Here is a 20,384-nt window from a genome sequence, read left to right on the forward strand (position 1 = left end):
GTGTTGCTGGACATACGCAGGAAAACAAACAAAAAATGAGGAATAACTTTTTTATAAGATATCATATGAACTGTTGTATGAGGATACGTTGACTGGGTAGACTGGTTTTAGTTGCAATGCACAGCTTGCTTTATAAGTGACAAGACTTTGTGTCTTTGCTGTACATTAGTTTTGCCCTTAACTATGATCTCCTTCCCTGCCAGTCTTTATTCGCTCCGTCTCGTTATTTTACAGACAGACAAGAGAAAGGCGGATAAAAAGAGGAAGGAAGACAGACAATGACAGAGACTTAAGTCGAGCCAAAAGAAAAACAAAAGTGTCTGTACCCTGCTGTGTAGTTGGTCCATCTCAACGACCAGTGATCCGAGGTTGGAGTCGGCCAGTTGCAGTAATCTCTCCGGAGCTTTCTGAGGTGACAGCATGTGCTGCAGGAGAGAAACAGAGAGATGAAGGAATTACATAGAGAAATGTCTGACACATTTTGGCCCAGGGCTAGGCTTTTGAACTGCCTGGCTCTGTGCTGTAGAGCCGAAGAGAGGAGGATGAGCAAAGGGGAGGGCAGGAGGCGAGGAAGGAAGAAAGAGAGAATTAAACAGAAAACATATCCAGCATATAAAACTCAATTTATCTGAATTATGTCACAGTTAACATGATAATTACATAATTCAATTGTTGCAACCACAGTTCATAACTTCTTATCACAATTCCTTTGAAACATAGAAAGTGTTAATCAAGTTTTACAGCAGCGTGTTGCATCATGTTGAATATGCAAATACTAATGATTTGTATTGGAAAACACTTGAAAACAAGCTCACTGTGATGTTAATGACAATGTTCCTCTGCAGATTGACGGAGCTGAATGAAGAGTGTGCAAGTACTGCAATAACTCGGTTTTGATTACAGATGAAGGGCCTTTAATATGTTGTCCATATCTGACTTTAAAATCTACGTTTTTTATAGTATGTATATACAGTAGATGCTCAGTTACTATAAAGATCAAACATGATTCTTTGGAAGCTGTCCTTAGTTGTTTGCTAAGAACTGGCACAACATCAAGGCCGCGTGTTTTTGATAATCGATATAATATCACAAATCATAAGATCGCGATACTCAATTTTCTTACATCCCTAAAAGCCTCGGTTAACCCGCTACACAACAGCTTTTTGGTATTTTCCTGTTTAAGGTGTCACCAAGTTTTTTTCCCCCGAAAGGGAGCGCAGCCTCGGCGATGACGCCATGCTGGTCTGGTCTATAGCTTGGAGCCATAAAGCCCCCGTATTAGATCTTTACAAGGACATGGCAAGGGAACAAATCGGAGATCAGCGTTTTGGGATTTATTGTTTGTGCCTGATTCATTTAAAAGCTTGGAGACATGTTTCAACTTCTTCCGTTTACGCTGTTGCTGTCTATACTGGATGCGGGGGTGTTGTGATGAGAGCCTACTCTGGATGACGTATTGCCTGTCTGAAGTACAGTATTTGCCAATCCTCTCCCCTGAACAGCAATTGTTTGAAAATATGAACAAATTAGTGAGATAAGAGTTATGTTAGAAAGAAATGATCTCCACTGCAATAGAATGATGATGCACTACATTAAAGACCCCTTTCACAAAATTCTCCAGCTGGGACCGTTATAACGTCAGCCAGTGACAGTGCTTTCAACCAACTGATGGAGCTCACGTTAGCTTAATTAGCTACAGCTGACAAACTCTGACAGCTACCTGTCATTTTAGCCGGCAAAATCGCCGGTGGCCGGCTAGAAATGAGAAGCCTGCTTTTATCGTCTTCTGTCTGACATCTTTCAACAACTGTTTCAAAACTGAGTAAGACTTTGGAGTCTCCAGTAAAACTGGCTCTATTATCATTGACTTTAAAAACTAAAGGGTTAGGGTAAAGGTTAATTGAATGTAGATTTAGGACATGATGAGTTAAAGGTAAGCAGAGACAGATTGTACCTTGAGTTCCTCCGTCATGTTCTCGAAGCGGTACAACACCTGATAAGGTGGTGGGAGGGGCGTGGTCAGGGTGACCTCAGTGATGATGCGATACAGGCGGTCCATGTCACTGATCAACAGACCCGAGCACTCATCATCACAGGCTAGAGGAACAAATACAAACACACAGTTAGACACAGCTAGAGAGTAATGAGGCCAGCTAAATCTATTAGAGAGGTTTACAGACAGTTTGCCTGTGTGTGAGTCAGTGTACATGTTGACACTTCTGCAGTTTGAGGAAGAAAATGAGAAAAGAAGAAAGAAAAGGAAGTCATATATGTGTATTTTTACTACTGAGTGTGTGTTTCTGTGAGTCTGTAAACACATCAATGTGTGATCGTGGTGACTGCTTGTGTTTTTGTGTTTAAGTGACTGGCATCAGAGAGACAGGGCTGCCGATGCATGAAATTCAGCACAGAGAGGCAAAAGCACCTATTATGAGCACCCACTGCAGGCTAAAAACACACAAACTAACACACTAACACACCAGGGAATTCATTCCGATGCGAGCATACACATTTTCCTTCATCGTGCGTGCGTGAGTTTCTCTTCACTTCTGTGGCCCGAGGCTGATTTATTGCAGAAATTAAAATTTCTGACAAGGGAAATCAAAGATGAATTAAATAAAATAAAAACAGTTTTTACTCTATCAATCTCTGACAAAAAAACAGAACACACAAAAACACCAAAGCATTCATGCGGTCACTTGCATATACAAACAAACACACAGGTTGTATAGTAAAAGTACAGTACGTTGTGTGTGGGAGTAAATAGCTCTTTGTCAAATCTGAGCCATTCAAGAATCCCAGTGACAAAAGGAATATAATCACTAACTTCCACACAGCGTGAAGACATCCTGTACTACACTTGCACGAGGTGTGATTACACACAGAAAGCCTCACTTCCATCACTGTCTGCTCTCTGTGGCGCTGGTTGGTTTCCTGTCTCTACAATGTTTGGCAAGACGGACCAGAGATTCTCAAATAAGCTTCTTCCTGTCTCCTTTTCTGAGGAGTTTACACAAGCTGGTGTACGTTTGGCTTCCTTAAAGTTTGCTTGGAGAATTACAGAGTCTTTGTTGAGATGATTCAGCCGTGTTGTCGACTTACACTCGACAAGTTTACTTTACTTTTTGAAGTTTGCCCATGTTAGATGTTGATAATGACACACATTACTGTCAAAGTATAGGACAGAAAAGGTCATCTTATCCTGTACACATATGCAAACTATGCCTGAACAGTCTACTTGGACCAAATTATATAGCTGTAAAATGGATTTGCAGTTTGGATTCCTCAGTTGAACACATCTGTTTGTTAGCATTAATCTTACTGCAAGAAGTGACTATTTGTTGTTCCTCCATAGGAAGTTGAGAGGAAAACAAGAATGGTCGAATAACTGTAAGACTTTCAATGTTTCACCTCAAGGATGTGACTTTTGAATCTGTAAAAGCTCCACTAACTGCTAGAGTGGTGGCCACAGAACTCTAAAATCATTAGACTCGTGGGCTGAGAGCTGTAACAGATTAAGCTGTAGCGCCGCTCACGCCACCGTAATGTACATTTTTCCGTCCAATGATGCACATCATCACATTTTTAACTTCACAGTATATAAAACGTATAGAATAATATGAAGCGAAGGCCCAAAGTAAACCCCGGTGAATGTCAAGGATTATTTTATGCTCAGTTTAGTAAACTCATGCGTCACACTGGAAATACAAACACACATGCAATAATACACACCTGTGCCTGTGTTGCTTAGACAGAAACCTACAGCTCTTTAAAGTTTGATTTAATCTTTGCATCCAGAAAATAGTTTGCTACAGGTAGGGCGTCTCTTCTGCTTTGTTTTCTGCAGTTTGTTTTTTATTTTTACTGTGCCATTTATGTGTTTATTGTGCTCCAAGTTACTTTCATCATGGCTAGTGTGAGTTTGTCCAGGTTGTGCTATAGACACCATGTTGCTCTATACTAATTCTGACTATGGGAAGTAAATCTGCCTTTAAGTTAGGCCTGCAACTAATGATTATTTTCATGTTTGATTATTTTCTCAATTAATCAATTAGTTGTTTGGTCTATTAAATGTCAGAAAATGGAGAAAAATGTCGACCAGACCACCAAGATGACGTCCTCAAATGTCTTGTTTTGTTCACAACTCAAAGATATTCAGATTACTGTCATAGAGGAGTAAAGAAACCAGAAAATATTCACATTTAAGAAGCTGGAATCAGAGAATTTGTACTTTTATTTTCTTAAAAAATTGTCATATATTGATTATCAAAAATAGTTGGTGATTAATTTAATAGTTGACAACTAATCGATTAATCGTTGCAGCTCTAATGTCCAATCAACTTTTTTCCCCCCCCCATTTATAAAATGGAATTGTTAAAATGTATATTAATTCTTCATGTTAACAATATTGTACTGTACCTCAAGGTTTCTTTTTGCATCTCAGGTATGAACTACATGTATATTCAAGTAATAGAGAGCCAAAAGAAAATTAGGAAGAAAATACAAAAGAGCTGCTTTAAAAGCTCAAAATAATAAAGAAAAAGCAATAATATCAATAAATGTTTCAAGTTTGGAGAGTTTGCAATGCAAAAGGTTTTTAAAAAATCGAATTTGAATCACTGAGTTTTGTTTGGACTTAAAAATAAACAGAAATAAATAATATAAATACTGTGTGTCTGCATCTTACTAATAGGTTGCTCGTGTTTATCATAAAGTGGGACCTGGAAATACATTATGTGATATACATTTGCATGTAAGTGCATGTATTCTACAATGGATTTTTTGGACTTTTTTTTCTTTAAAAATTACTCAAACCTATTAATCGATTATCAAAATAGTTGGAGATTAATTCAAGAGTTGACAACTAATTGATTAATCGTTGTAGCTCTACATAAAGTTGTATATGGAAACTGCATTTTAATGAAGGCTAGTTAAATAATATTCAGACACAATGTTGATATCAAATACATCACATGACAAGGCCAGATGGCAACGCATCTTGGTTGGATTTAAACCAAGGTTTTATATCTTATTGTGCTAAACAAATTAAATATAATTAAACTAAATATCTAAGAATTATGGGGGACACACATCATGTACAAATTATTTAGTTTTTCTGTTTATAAACAGATGTTTAGGTCATAATGTTTCACCCTTAAATAAATAGTTGAATTCTGAACATAAACGTGGATCGAGGCAACATTCAATAATACAACCCATGACATCACATATTGAAATTTAGCTGCATTTCTATGCAAATGATGTTACATGGTAGATGTGGGAGCTACCTGCATTTCCCTCTTTCAAGACTGCCGACTCCCAAAGTGCCTGGTTTGCGTCTGATTGGATGGGAGAAAGGGCAGCGCGGAGGCGAAAACGCAGAGTGCAATCACTCTTCAACAAGTGAACAGCGGTGTGATCACTCCGCTCTGTGTAAACCATCAGGACGTGTGATTATAGTCTGGACGCAGAGGCGACCGCTTTGGTGTCAGGGTGCACTGCAGCACTCGCACTGCCAATTTATGAACACACACTTTGTGTCTGTACACATAAAGACCTGAGCAAGCAATTCCCTCCCTGACCCGACAGCAGCAATTTCACATCAGCCGCCTCTGTCCTACAACCTTTTCTTCTACATTCTCTTAGCTCAAGGCATGCTAATGGCGCCGAATTGGCCCCACCATTATGGTCATATTAAGTTTAAATTAGCTCCAAATTACATTGAAATTATTTTCTAAATGACTTCAATCTGACTTCTGCCACGATCCCCCCGTCTCCCATGGCAACCGAGGAAAAGGGCTTTGACTACTCATTTGCATTTCATCACCAAAATAAAGCAAAAATCACAACAATGCTGGCAGGTGGGCCGCTAGAGAGAAGAGAATAGAAGGAAAATAAGAGAGAGAGGGTGTCTGTATGTTTCAGTCATCTAAAGACACTCTCAAACTTACCAACAGAGCTCTTTTTGCTATGATGTGGTAAAGTTAAAGGCTCCTTTTGGGGTAGCTTCTGTTGCTGGAGACTAGTCAAAGAGGACTTTATAATGATTTCAGCTTCTATTCAAGTTATTGGCATTAAGATTCATGTTCTCATAATTTAGACCACATGTCCAGTAAAACCTGAACCAGTTGGCTGTTTGTTTCATAACTTTAAAGGACCAGAATCTAAGAATCATTGTGTTTTTATTAGCTTAGAAGGAGCCCTTCATATCTACACAGGGAGCGGGACCTCTTCGCAGAGTCCGCCATGCTGGACAATCTCACCGCTAGATGCCACTAAATCCTACACTCTGGTCCTTTAATATAAGCTCTCTACCAGAGATTTCAACCTGCAGATACCCTGAATGAAGAGAAAGCAAAAAGGGAGAAACAAAAAAGACAAAAAATACAAAGGAACACCAACAATAGATTAAATCAAAAGCTGTATGTTAGTCTTACAGATGATGCCAGCTGGTCCACACACATGCCTCTCCATGCACTGGTCACACGTCGTCCCCGACGCCCCGACCCTGCAACGGCATTGGCCCGAGACAGGGTCACACGGTCCAGGCAGCGCCCCCCACAAGGAACACTTACACTCCTCGCAGCGGCCGCCCGGCACCCGCAGGTCACCATGGTAACCGGTAGCACACCTGGACAGGGGGATCACGGGAAGAAGGAAAGAGTTACCTACAAGTGTTGCTTGCATTTAAAAGTTTCCATTTGTGACTGAACCATTGACCATACAGTATATAAAGATGGATGATATGACAGTTCCCGGAACCAGACTCAAAATCAAAAGCGCAAAATTGGCAGCGTCCGTAGAAAATAAATTCCCAGCATTTCACATTTCCAGACTGTAGCATACTTCCTACATCACCTTGTATTACAAAATTCCAATAAGCACTTATACCGTTATTCATTGCTTTACTTGATTCATTCCATGTCCCATATTAAAATTTCATGATTTCTAAGCTCATCTTAATTACAGGAAGATTATGATTCTCTGTGTGTCTCACCTCTCACAGTATTTGCCCTCATATCCCTCAGGACAGGCGGTACACCGGTAGTCATCGTATCCCTCCGTTACACAGGTTGGACTGAAACTAGACATTTTACACAGAAAATAAAAATGCTGATAAAATAAAAGAAATGTGCATAAGTATGTTTTAGAGAATGACATGCGATTCTTTCAATTAGCGGAGAACATTCGCCAAAAGAAGAGATGGATAAACACGGGAAGTTTACTTGTTCTCTGGGTTGGTGAGAGGACAGGCGCAGGGTTTACAGTCGTCATGGTGACCTCGGACCACACCATAGAATCCCGGAGCGCAGCGTTCACATCGGTCGCCCTCTGTGTTGTCTTGACACTTCTACAAACACACAAATGAAATTAATGATATATTTGTGAAGACACTGCTGCATCGGCTTCCAATCATCCTCTAAACCAGTGTTTCCCAAACTTTTTTTATCTGGGGACCCGCTGTAAAAATGACGAACCATCGTTACCATATTGAAAAAAATCACTTTATAAATGAGACCAAATAAATGCATTTAGGTGGAGTTAACAGGCTCTCATTTTTTTTCTTTCATCAGTAAATCAAACAGGATGTACGCTAGCCTTTCCTATTAGATTCAATGTTATAAGTAGGCTACAATTATCAGACCAATACGAACATTCAGGCTCCCTCATGTGGCCCAAAACTGAACTGCAGATATTTATGATAAATAAAAGACTATGGAAGAAATTCAGCAAATGTATTTGGCAACTGTAATACAGCGCTGCAGGAATGAGTTCTAAAACCAGAAAAGGAGTATGAGCATTTTAGCACTTCTGGTTTCCTCTTCTGGAAGTCAATGAGTTTTTAGTTAGATGCCTGAAATAAGGTCTGTGATTAACACAAGCTTAAGAGATTTTAACGTTTTGTTATACGATATAAAAAAATGTCAGTAAATATCCCAATTGTGAATTTTTTACTTTTTACGTGTCTAAAAAAAGGCGGTTGCTAACAAGTGGCTAAATGAGACTACTAAACGTCATCACACCGAACACTAGTCCACCTTTAGCTTAGTGGTGGCGACGGGAAGTCATGTGACCGTGGTGTATTTCATTTATAGCCTAACGTTAGCTTTTTACTCCTGCCGATTGCATTCACAGTTAAAAAATGGAAAAATCCCATTGCCGTTTTGTCGAGTTTGATGCTAATTTATTTACAAATAGTTTACAAATAGATGAAAACAACCATCAGATGGTGTTTATTTTGCAAGAAAGAGTTGATTGAGTAGTCGCCGTTTTTACACAGATTCACACATAAGGACCGTCGCTGGGAAGAACCCAGTGTGATCGCAGCTGCTTCTGCAGAGCTGAGCATCTCCACCGGAGCAGCGGGGAAGTCATTACTCTTTTCTCTCCACCACCCACAGTTTCTGAGCCATTCTAGGGCCTTCACACACACACACACGCATACAGAAATATCTAGCCCGGACTATTTCTGATAGGAAACGTAGCCGTCCACACGCAGTAATAAATGGCTTTTGGGCCCCAGTCCCACTCCTGCATGATGAGGAGCTGTGAGAGCGTGCGCAGAAGCGGCCGGCTAGCTGTTAGCGGACAGGTGTGATCTGGCACGTCAAAGAGTTTAATAAGCTTCTTTCCTCAATCCATCTGAAATGCTCGTATTTGTCTCAGAATTTCAATCACCTGTTGTTATTATGACACACAAGTGTAAATATATCCAAAATATTTTCATATCCAGAGATGTTTATTTCCAGCTTATTTTTGGCTATGCTTATTATACAGCCTAACACACACACACACACACATTCATATTTGTATTCTGATGGATACTGTGCCAAAATACAGTGTGTTTATAGAAATATACAGTACATTTCCACAATACGTACACCCTGCAAACACAAAAACACACACACAAATGCTCACAAATGCAGACCCAACTAACACAAACACACCCACACAATCATACAAACACACACAATGTAAACACACAAATATATTCCATACTGTACACAAACACACCGCTCACTCATCCTCGTCTCCCCGGGGTTCAGTCTTATGTGTTCGCCTTGTTTGTTGAAAATGGGAACTTCAATCAGTGCGACAGGAAGTTGCCTTCTAACGAGGCAAGTCGTTTCCATTAACTTCCTGTGTTCCTCGTTACCACTAATTACCACAGAAACAAACTCGTTTAGCATTTTCAATTTAGCCCGCTCGGTTAGAAAATGCTAATGACGCCTGTTATGGAGAGCGAGATGGAAATGGGCGAGGGGGGAAAAATGGCTGGGAGGCAGAGAGAGGCACAAATCAAACACAAGAGAAGACGAGGGAGGAGGGGAGGAGGAGTAAAAAACTAAAAGAAACAAATTGGCAAAACTAGAGGAATTATGGAGAGAAAGAAAGAAAGAGAAGGAGTGCAGGGGAAGACTGGGGCAAAGAAAAATGAGAGAATGTCGGGGTGATGAAAGGAGACAAAGGATGAGTAAATACATAATTGAGGATGAGAGGGAAGAGAATTTAGGGGATGAGAACGGGGCAGATAAAAAGAAACATGGAAATTAGAAGAAGGAGAAACAACAAGAAGCAAGAAGAGCGGATAAAAGACTGAGGAGGGGGGAAAAACTATAAAAATAATTAGAAAACAGAGAACAGCGGCGGGTAAACATGAACACGTTGGCATCCATATTGGAGCACAACTATCCTCTGGCGTGCAGGGACACACTTGGTGACTTTAAGACCGATTAGAGACTGAGATGGTGCTAATTTGAGTCTACCATACAGATGATCTCATGGTAGGGCTGGACCCAAATATTTGACTATTCAGTTACTCATTTGTTTCTGTAGGTTATCAATTTTCAATTTTGGTATTCAGATATTCATTGTAGTATTTTTTTTTTTTAACCCCTCGGCATTACAAACATGCATAAAACACACCAAACCTTTTGGAAAATGCTTCTTACTCAATAACAAATACCACTACAAGCAACAGGACTGTAGAATAACAGAATCCTTAAAAATGTATGTCTTTAATCAAACCAAAAAGCACGTGAGAACGGAGAAATGTCGGGATCAAAACGCTGCCGTTTAGGGGGAGAGGGCCCGCAAACGTGACGATGTACGTCTACACTCGCACACAGAGGGACGAGGAGAGGAGAAACGATGCTTGGTGAGGATGGAGCAGCCTCAAAACGGCGCTGTTTAGGGGGAGAGGGCCCGCAAATGTGACGATGTACGTCTACACTCGCACACACGGAGGTACAAGGAGAGGAGACGATGCTTCGCAAGGACATGGCAGCCTCAAAGCGGCGCCGTTTGGGAGAGAGGGCCCGCAAATGTGACGAGGTACGTCTACACTCGCACACAGATGGATGAGGAGAAACGATGCTTAGTGAGGATGGAGCAGCCTCAAAACGGCGCTGTTTGGGGGGAGAGGGCCTGCAAGACGCTGAGCGCGGACGGTAGTGTCAAGATAGATGGTAAAGGTTGGGCATTGATCTTGAGTAGTTAAGGTTAGGATAGGATGTCGGGCAGCGAGTCTCACAAGAGTTCTTACAAGTTTTGCAGATCTCAGATCAGATTTTGCAATTTGCGGGTTACCTTCTAGACACGACCAGCGCAGACAGCATCGTCCACACGAAGTGGAAAAACAGCACTTTTGGACTTATGACACTTTTTTTTTTTTGAAACAGCATATGTGGGGGAAGATCTGATTGTGTGACAGAGGAATTGTGCTGCTTTAATGAGGACTCTGCTGCCAACTAACCGAGAGGTTAAATCGCTCCTCCAGTGACGGCGGGCCATCCTCCACCCCCTCCCGGTTTAAATCCATACCTTCAAACAGAACGACATCCCTTTAAGAATAAGATTCAAGCTGTTTACATGAAGCTCTTTTTATATTATTAGTGGAATAAAATGTTCCATTTAGGTGGTGACAGCTCCAAATGAAATTAAATCAGAGTGAAGATGACGGGAAAACACTTCACATAATTGCTGATCCTTTTAGCTGTCCTGTTTGTACGCTCTTCAGTCAGTAATCAGAGAGTCACACACTGTCAGGACCAAACACCAAACCCAGCACTCCACCTCCAGCAAGCTTTTGGCGAATAATTGAGCTCCATTGGACGGTTGGTGGTATTATTATTATACAACTCTGCTTTCTAAAAAGGAAAAATGTAATAGTGCTGTAATTATTAAATGAAAGAAGGTGAGCCACCACTTGAACTACCTGACATATTTGAAGTCTTCCAGAAAAATACTAAACATAAAAGAAGGCATCAATTTTCTGAAAAGGCTCCATGAGAACGCAGCTGCCAGCATCTATCAGAGTTGTGTTTCTACCTTTTTATCTTACTGGTCATTCAGCGCTGTAGTGTTCTAACCACATCAAGCCACATAATTAACTGGCTCCTCATAAACTGTCTAAAATGAATCTCAGTTGATGGATTTTTCTGGCAGTATGAACAGTTTTCTCTGTGGATTCTCTAAGTCTGTCAGGGTTTTTAGAGATCAAATCTGAGCGATGACCTGTGGGCAGCATGTGACCAACTGCTCCCAGAGGCCAAAGTCTTCAGACGGAGACTCGACACAAAACTGACCAGATCGTGAAAAGGCTGGAAGTGACTAACGGCTAACTGGCATGTGCACATTCATCTCACAAGCCACAGGTTGGATTTACAGAAGACGTGCATTTTATTTCCTTTCACTAAAAAAGTAAATACAAATTTAAAGGGATAGTTTGCATGTTTTGAAGTGGGGTTGTATGAGGTACTTCTCCATAGTCAGTGTATTACTACTATTACAATGTATTACCTACAGTCGGCACGTCCCCAGTTTGCCGCATGGAACCAAAACAATTGTACTGCTGTGGACGGGGCCGGCAGCAAAACGTATTTTAGCCACCTAAAAGAAAGGTCCAACTAAATAAATCAATATCAGTTTAAGTGTACGCTATATTTTGAATATTTTCACCAGTTTACCTTGCCGTCAGATAGCTATACAGTCTTAGGTTTCCGACGAGGAACTGAAGCCGTTGTTTATGCTCTCGCCAAAGCCACCAGACTCCATTGAAAAAAACAGTAATTTTACCTCACAGAACACGGGAGTTATTGTGGGATTTTGGTGAATCCAAACTAACCAAAGTCACACAATAACACCAACAAACTAACCGATCGAGGCAGTGCTAGACCAGAAACCCCTGTGTTCTGCAAGGTAAAAATAACTGTTTTTTTCAATGGAGTCTGGTGGCTTTGGCGAGAGCATAGATGGTTAAACCGCTTCACTTCCCCGTCAGAAAGGGCTATCACGGCAAGGTAAAGCGGTGAAAATATTCTTAATCCAGATTTTTTTAGGTGAGCCTTTCTTTTGGGTGGTTAAAATACATTTTGCTTCTGAGCAGTACATTGCTTTGCTTTCAAGCGGTAACTCCTGTCTGCTTCTCAAAGCTGGGGGCTTGCCGAACGTCATCTACTGTAGGTAATACACTGGGTGTTTGGAAGTGGGGTTGTATGAGGTACTTATCCATAGCCAAACTATCCCTTTAAGATGTTAGACTGAAAACTACAGGAGTTTGTTTCTGAAAAGTTAGAAAATCATGTAACAACTGAAATGTGCTGATTAGTGACTGTGCTTACCTGAAACTAACAGTTGAATACATTTTAAACTGTAAAGGTCACATTTCTTTGTGTTTTAACTGTAGATCTTCTGATAAGATCTTTTTCACCCCTCTCTCTCTATAAAAGTAAAGATGTAGCTTTGGGTCAGAACCAGACGAGAGGAAATTACACAAAATATGAATGAGCCCGGGGTCGTTAATTATTGCAGGGCTAATTACAGTACCTGATATTCCTCCCAACACACACACATACATACACTTTATTCTCTCTCTCACCTCACTCTCCTGTCCAGAAGCTACCTGGCATATGGCTGTATGAGGGTCTCCAGTGGCAGAGCACACACACACACATAGACACACCCAGACTTACAGTACCTGGCATATGGATGTCTCAGGGTCACAGGTGGAAGAGTGCCCGCTGCATTGGCACTGAACACAGCTGCCCATGCCGGCAGCGGTTGGCACTCTGGACGCGGGAGCAGATGCCGGGGAACTGGCGCGAAGACGGTAGAAACCTGCAGCACACTCCTGCACACACAGACAGACAGATAATGAAGGTAGAGATTTATTTTTTAAAGATATTTTTTAAGCTTAAAGACAGAAAAACAAGATCGAGATTTGACAGCATGTATTCCCACAGTAATCCAACACTATGCATGATATTTGAATACACACGCACACACACACACACACTAGACAACTATACACATGGACCCACCTAATTATCCCTAATTGTTATTTCTCAAGGCAACTGTTGACCACTCTCTCTATCAAACACACACACACACACACACACACACACACACACAATTACAAGTTATTCCCCTCAGTAACTTTTGATCACTCATGCACACACACACCCTCACACACACACACAAACATGCACATAAACACACACACACACAGAGAGACATGCAAGGTAACTCTCTCTCCCTCTCTCTCCTGTTCAGTAATAATTAATGGAGTCCATTTAAAGAGCCATCTGTTCCCTCTGCTAGCGCTAAACGCCCGTTTAAATATACTTTATTAACAACGACGGCAGCTACAAATAGAATGGCCATCTGTCAGCCAAGACCTCTACGACCTGAACATTTCAAGTTTAGCTACCGCTTGCTATTTGGCAGTTTTTCAACAGTATCTGTAGCTTCTAAATTATGTACACAGCTTTTTTCTTTTTTTTTTTTTTTACTGGCGATATAGATGTCTGCTCCTCTGCACTCCAAGTAGCAAACGCCAAAGTGAAACAGAGGTTGAAAAATATAGTTAAAAGTTTGCTGGCGACTCATGTGTTCCTTTGAGATTAACACAATAATACCTAAATGACTCTCAGGCGCCGCCATCCAGCGGAATTGCCCAGAACTGTTGCCTGTGTGTATCATAAGCTGCCTCCACAAAATCCTCATTAAACTAAAGATTGAGTCACCGCTATACGCTTTCTGTGGCTTAAGAGAAGGAGCTGGACGCAGCTGAAAGTCAATTGCTTTGACAAAATCACAACTGAGTGGAAGAGACGCTCAGTGAGGCTTAATCCTCGCTAAGCAAAGCAAAAAAAATAAAATAAAAAAACAGGGTCTGAAAGGCGTCGAAGAGGCTTAAAACTCTGAACTAAATGTAAATTGGAAACTTGTGAGATACTATTGAAAGCCCCGTCTGTGACCTCCGTGTTTACACGCTGAAGGCAGCGCACAGAAAGCATTCATTCATTCCTCTGAGCGCTGAGCGAGAGAGAGAGAGAAAGAGAGAGAGAGAGAGAGAGAGAGAGAGAGAGAGAGAGATATTTTATCTTTGATATTTTATTTATTCTACTTTTTACATAGTGTGCTTTTTCTTGTTGCATTGAAGTTAATTTTATCAAACAAATTATTACAAATACCGTTAAGTGAGTTATAGAAACGTAGTGATACATTTTTACATAGATATTCACTGGCTTTATTGTGAAAATTCTTCTTATGTCTCCTAGTTTCTACAAACTTATTAAAAGTTGATTCAAGATTATATTATGACGCTATTTTAGCTCTCAAAGACTTTTTGGTGTATGCCAAAAATATGTTTTGTATTTTTTTCGAAACAGTTTTGTCATTACATTGTTTGTCCACTAGAGAGCACTAATTATAAAATATCCTACTTAGTACGCATTTTAACTATTTTTTAAGGTAACATCTCTTTAAAAAGCAGTAGTCATAAAAAGCAGTGTTCATTATATCGTTTATAGCCCCTGTGTGGTTTCGATGGACACTTAAAGCCCGTGCTTCTTGTATGGCAACTGCTGTATGTTCTATTTTATATTGTATGTTTTTTATGTGTTTTTATGCTTGCTGCAGCATAAATTGCCCACTAGGGAATAATAAATTGATTTGAATTGACTTGTCTCAGTCACATTTGCACTTGTAAAATACTGAAAGTTCTTCAAAGTTAAATTATTCAGAGAAATTACAGAAAATACAGTCATTTGAAAATGCTGTTTAACTGCATACCTGCTGACTACAACAACAACTGTTATATCTACAGTATATCAGAGTTCTCAGGAACACCTTTTAGAAAAGTTAACATTTTGCAGGTATGAAGTCTTCACGTGTTTGCATGCATGTCTTTAGTTGTACGCTCACCTCGCAGGAAAATCCGGAGTATCCCATTGGACAATCACATCTTTCTATCTGATGTGCTTTCTCGCTCTCTTTGGTTGGTCTGCCTTCCTCGGCCACCGTTAGACTGATTTCTGAAATACTGAGAGAGAGAGAGAAGTCAAATCAAATCCATTAATACAACGATGTATTACGATTTTTCTTTTTCTAATAGCACTGGTTTGTCGGGATGCTTGCCCTTCATCATGTCAAAGAGGATCTACACATGTATTTGGATAGAACTATAATGATGATTTGCAGCAGGTTATAATGTTTTGCTGTGGAAACGGCCTTTAGTAGAGGCAAATTCATTAAACCTTGAGATATAAATGAAAACAGAGTTGTTTTTTTTCCCCCCACAGGTTATCCTTTATTCAGCTATCAAATTTCATATTCAACCAACTGTGTGGAGGTGCATGCCACTGCGTGTGTGCGTGTGTTTTACCGGCTGTGTCTCATCAAGTTGCCGTGCGACGCCTTAATTAGGATGTAGTCCACATAGAACAAAATATCCATGAAGTCCTCTCGAGTCATGGACCGGCCATCTGCGTACTTCCACTCATGCTGCACACACACACACACACACACACACACACACACACATTAAACACACTGACAAATCAATTTTACCACTGCAGTCTATTACCAATGTAATAGACCCTGTTTGTATTGACCGACAGAGCTCGCCAGAAATAAGTACCATCAATATTCTGTTTAGCCGTATTATTTTTGTAGTTGGTATTTAATAGAAGAAGTTGTTTCTAAAACGCATAACTCAAATATTTCTTCCATTAAGCCTTCCTCTACCTCCGTCATGTCGATCTCGTGGCGGGTGAGCTGTCCAATCTGCATGCCCGGTTTGTGGCGTGTCATCAGGATGTTGTGGTTAGGACCGCCCTTAATGATGACCTGAGGCTCATAGGAGGAGGGACCGGTTTCTTCTCTGGCCTCGTAGAACACTGCGTATTTCAGCTGCCCACCATATGCTGTGATCTGGAGAAAGATGGAGAGATGAGATTGAAGACTGTGCTGAAGTACAGTTTTCACCATTCTGACAAGCTACACTTGATTTGAGCTAAAAACTTCATATCTATATCACGACTTTGATTACAAATTGCTGTAGAAAACAATTAAAAACTGTATTGCCCAGTCTAAAAGTGTAATCGCAGACATGTTAAAAACATATATATTAAGAAATAAACCCAGTGAGCTTTCCTACCATGGAGCCTCTGAACTGCTCGGGTAGTTTCCAGTAGTAGGGTTCAGAGAGGGTTGAGCTGACCAGCTCTGTGTGAGCGAGGATCTCAGGGTGCTGGAAGCTCACTCCTCTCCTCGTCTCCACAGTGTTGGACTTATCCACCAGGGGGAGCACCGTCTGCTCGGGCTTCAGCGCCAACTAGGACACACAAAAGTCATGACCATATTAATGTGATGCTGAGTTGATCTTTGTAGATTAACCCAAAAGAACCAGTCCATGGAAGCTGTTCATACTGTATATACCATGCTGCCTTTACATTTGAACTGGACATAATATATGCACTGAGCATATGGGTGGTTAGCCAAGACTTGGGTGTTGCTGTACAAGTAGTATGATGAGTGGTGTTGGTGAATGGTGTTAAATGGCTGCAGTAATAATCCTGGATCTTCTGTTCTCAGTAAAACAAAATGTGAGTACAAACTTTTTTAACTAACGTTGCAGGGTTTGGGCTTCAGTAATTGACTCAGAAATAATAGTACACCCTTGAAGATACTGTATGTGCATATATGGGTGTGTAGAATAATCAGAAATTAAACCACATCAATTAGGTTGCATACCATAACACAGACCTCTGAGTCATGTGTGTGTAGTATCACTGTCTGTCTTTTCTCTTTCAGTCACACAATCTTCACCTCCTAATGACGCTGACTCATATAATACTCCGCCCTCACCGTTCTTTGACTTTGGCAGATTTCAAATGTGTTTTTTTTTGTCTCAGACTGCTATCTTGTTACAGAAAATTTGACATCCTTTTTTCATCTGTGGGCGCGGAGGATTGTGAAATATCCTGACTAATGAGGTTGGATCTATGCAGCTCTAAAAACTGGCCAGATGAAGGCACCTTTTTACAGAAATATTTGACTGCAACAAATACTGTCAGGCCGCATGTTTTTCAAAAAAACAAACATTATGTGGTAACCCTCTTTTTTGATAGTCAAATGAATTTCATTAAGCAGAGGAATTCTGGTGAAGTCTGAGGATAACGATCTGTTATTTAATAGACAACGATCTTCACTCTTCAGCTGAATCTGATGGCATTTAGTTGCAATCCTGCTGCTGGAGTCACAGTATGTCTTACATAACCAAACACCTTCACTCCCTCAGCTTCAGTCAAGTCACACCACCTGAACAGCTTAATGTATGATTATGCATTGTATGTACGGTATGTACCTGTACCCCCAGACACTTGTTTTGGTGATGGTCTTCTTTCAGTATTTTATAATAGTGGTAGTTGTTAACAAAGGAAATCACCAAGTCAGTATTTTTTCAAGGTGATAGTCATTTTTATTAAAGGGTCAAGCTAATTTTTGTTGCTTTTTTTCAGTTAAATGCACAATATGTATTTCTGCCACTAGGGGGCTCTCAATCAAAACAATAACAAAAGGAGTAGTTTGATGACGTCGTGAAGTAGCCGTCGTCGTCACCATTGCCAATGAAAATCTATCTGACGTGACTCAGGCAGAAATCATGTTCACGGATGAGGTAATGTATAAAAGTTTAATCCACGTTACGTTTACTCACGTTAATTTGTTAATTTACCATGAGATTATCTGACTGCTCACACAGCTATTGTTACTGTAACGTTAGCTAACATTATGTGGCGAATTTCCCGTCCAGGGCTGTGAACCTTGGTTAAAACAATCACACTAAAAATAACTTTATGAGTGTGTTGAAAGTTGTTGTAACGTTATAACGTTACCGTCCACATTAGCGGGGTGGCTGCAGCCAACGGCGATGAATAATCGTGCTCCATCACGAGTGTCCAAAAAAAAAAAAATATTGTAAACAATAGGCTTCCTTCCTGAAAATAATAGGAACTAGAACGGGCAACGTGGATATGGGGTCATTGACAGGCGACGAAATGAAACGGTTACCATTAATAAAATCAAGCATTTCTCTGGGTTTGAATATTGTTGGAAACATTTGGGATAACGAACGTACACTACTCAAATATATATAGCATAGGTAGTCATTTTTAGACATTTTAATGTGGAAATATTACGTAATATACCTTTAAGAATTGCTCTTTAGCTTTAATTTCCAATTTAAATGTCTTTCCATTCTGAATATAACTGATGTTGTCACTAATAAAGTCGTCAGAAATAACTCACATACCAGAAGAGCGAGAGACAGTCTGGAGAAAATCTAGCTCTTTCTTTCTCATTCCCACTTTATGTGTTGATATTTCAATATCACTTGAATAATATGAGGGTTTATTATTGACTGTGGGTTGTGGTTGAGTGGACTGATTTTAAAATAGATTAATCCGCTGGAGCCTGGATCTCTCTCTCTCTCTCTCTCTCTCTCTCTCTCTGTCGCCGTAGTCCATCCGTGCTGATATGTTGATATTGTGTGAATAATATCTGAGGCTATATGGAAGAGTGCTTTTTGGTTGAGAGAAATCTATGAAGTTTCTATAGTTTGGACACACTGGCAATAATTGAGAGGCAGTCACACATGGAATGGGAAAATGCTAATTTCAAAATTAATTGAATGCCAAACATTTATAAACTGTAGCTGGTTTCTCATTGGCAGTTTGCTTGATACAACTATGAAATCTAATAAGTAACAGAAGTAAGTTATGATTGATATTTTCACTCCAAAATAGGGAAAAAAGTGATCCTGGAATTTTTCAATGTGTAGTTTGTAAATCTGTAGAGTTGCTCACAAGTTAATGTCTAAATAACTAGTTCTGAATATTGATTAAGAATGAGATATACCTAGAGAGGAAGAAGTACGGCTTCATCCGAAATCACATACTATGCACGACATACTCGATATGTGTACTATCGTTCAACATACTTTTCTGTGAATAATAATAATCTTTTTGGACGCAATGAGCAGTAATTACCACGTCACTTCCTGAGCGCCTCTTTGCACGTTGGAGAGGCGTTACCGTAGTAACCTGTGCCAATCTCATGTGATCAAACAATGGTTTGTGAGAATCAAAGTCTGAATTAATTCAAAATATACATTACGCCCAGCAAAGTGAAATATTATACTTACACTTAAATTGGAGTGTTATTGATGTTACAGAGCTGCCCGCCAACATCTGTTATGAACGTTGTCGTCACTATTGCATTGCATTGTGGGATATTTATGCCTCTGTAGTGTCCAGAGTTGCATACTGTAATGTTTCACCAGAAATAGTATACAATTCTATTGGTTTCATACTAAGATTTATGACATACTAACAAATCTCACATACTGTTTTAGCGTACTAAATAGCATGTTAGTGTGGCATTTGGGACACAACCTGTGTAGAGACATGATGAGTTCATTCTCTCACACAGTATGTGTACATTCAGTATGTACAGTATAGCATGCCATCAGTAATAACACCGAATTCAACTAATAAGAGATTCCTGATCCATTTCAACAATGTGCAAAATGTTCAGACATAGAATACATAACATTTTTCTTCATCTATCTATCAAAGTAATGTTTTTTAATTATTTACATATATGTGTCTGTAACGTAAATGTTTGTTATAACATTCAGACATGACAGGATCTTTATGGAAAGAAACAAAATGCTTGAGAAAAATGTTGCACCTGCACACACATATAGATGAATATGTGGGGTCTAATATGTTTCAGAAAGTGATATACCTTACATATACCTTTTTATTTTTACAGCTAACAGTTATTGATGTGCAGATATTAGTAGCCGTTTTACTTGTTTTTAAAGTTTCTTTCATTTCTCAGCTCAGCACTTTATGACTGGAGAAGTTACCAATTAAAAATGTAATTTGTAAAATGCTGCCATTTGTCTGGTGGCAAAACCTCTCGTCTTTACGAGGAGAGTCCTCTTGACGGTATTTTCCTTTTTTTTCTCTATTTATCAGTGCTGCCATCTTATCTAAGTTCTTTAAAGATTTTTACTTCATTATATTAGTGCA

General features: G+C 39.9%; 1 protein-coding gene across 2 annotated transcripts in view; it reads right to left on the reverse strand.

The window, feature by feature from the left end:
• The window catches only part of lama2 (laminin, alpha 2), a 222,502-nt gene that overhangs the window by 64,069 nt on the left and 138,049 nt on the right, over nucleotides 1–20,384 (reverse strand). For both annotated transcript variants that reach the window (XM_074615044.1, XM_074615046.1), the window contains exons 28-37: nucleotides 16,445–16,621; nucleotides 16,033–16,218; nucleotides 15,671–15,789; nucleotides 15,211–15,328; nucleotides 12,980–13,132; nucleotides 7,227–7,351; nucleotides 6,998–7,084; nucleotides 6,438–6,631; nucleotides 1,955–2,097; nucleotides 327–425 (exon numbers count right to left, since the gene is read on the reverse strand). In XM_074615044.1, coding sequence (XP_074471145.1) covers nucleotides 327–425; nucleotides 1,955–2,097; nucleotides 6,438–6,631; nucleotides 6,998–7,084; nucleotides 7,227–7,351; nucleotides 12,980–13,132; nucleotides 15,211–15,328; nucleotides 15,671–15,789; nucleotides 16,033–16,218; nucleotides 16,445–16,621 — 1,401 coding nt within the window. The remainder of the gene's footprint in view (nucleotides 1–326; nucleotides 426–1,954; nucleotides 2,098–6,437; nucleotides 6,632–6,997; nucleotides 7,085–7,226; nucleotides 7,352–12,979; nucleotides 13,133–15,210; nucleotides 15,329–15,670; nucleotides 15,790–16,032; nucleotides 16,219–16,444; nucleotides 16,622–20,384) is intronic.

Source organism: Sebastes fasciatus, chromosome 18, assembly GCF_043250625.1.
Source record: "Sebastes fasciatus isolate fSebFas1 chromosome 18, fSebFas1.pri, whole genome shotgun sequence".
NCBI lineage: Eukaryota > Metazoa > Chordata > Actinopteri > Perciformes > Sebastidae > Sebastes > Sebastes fasciatus.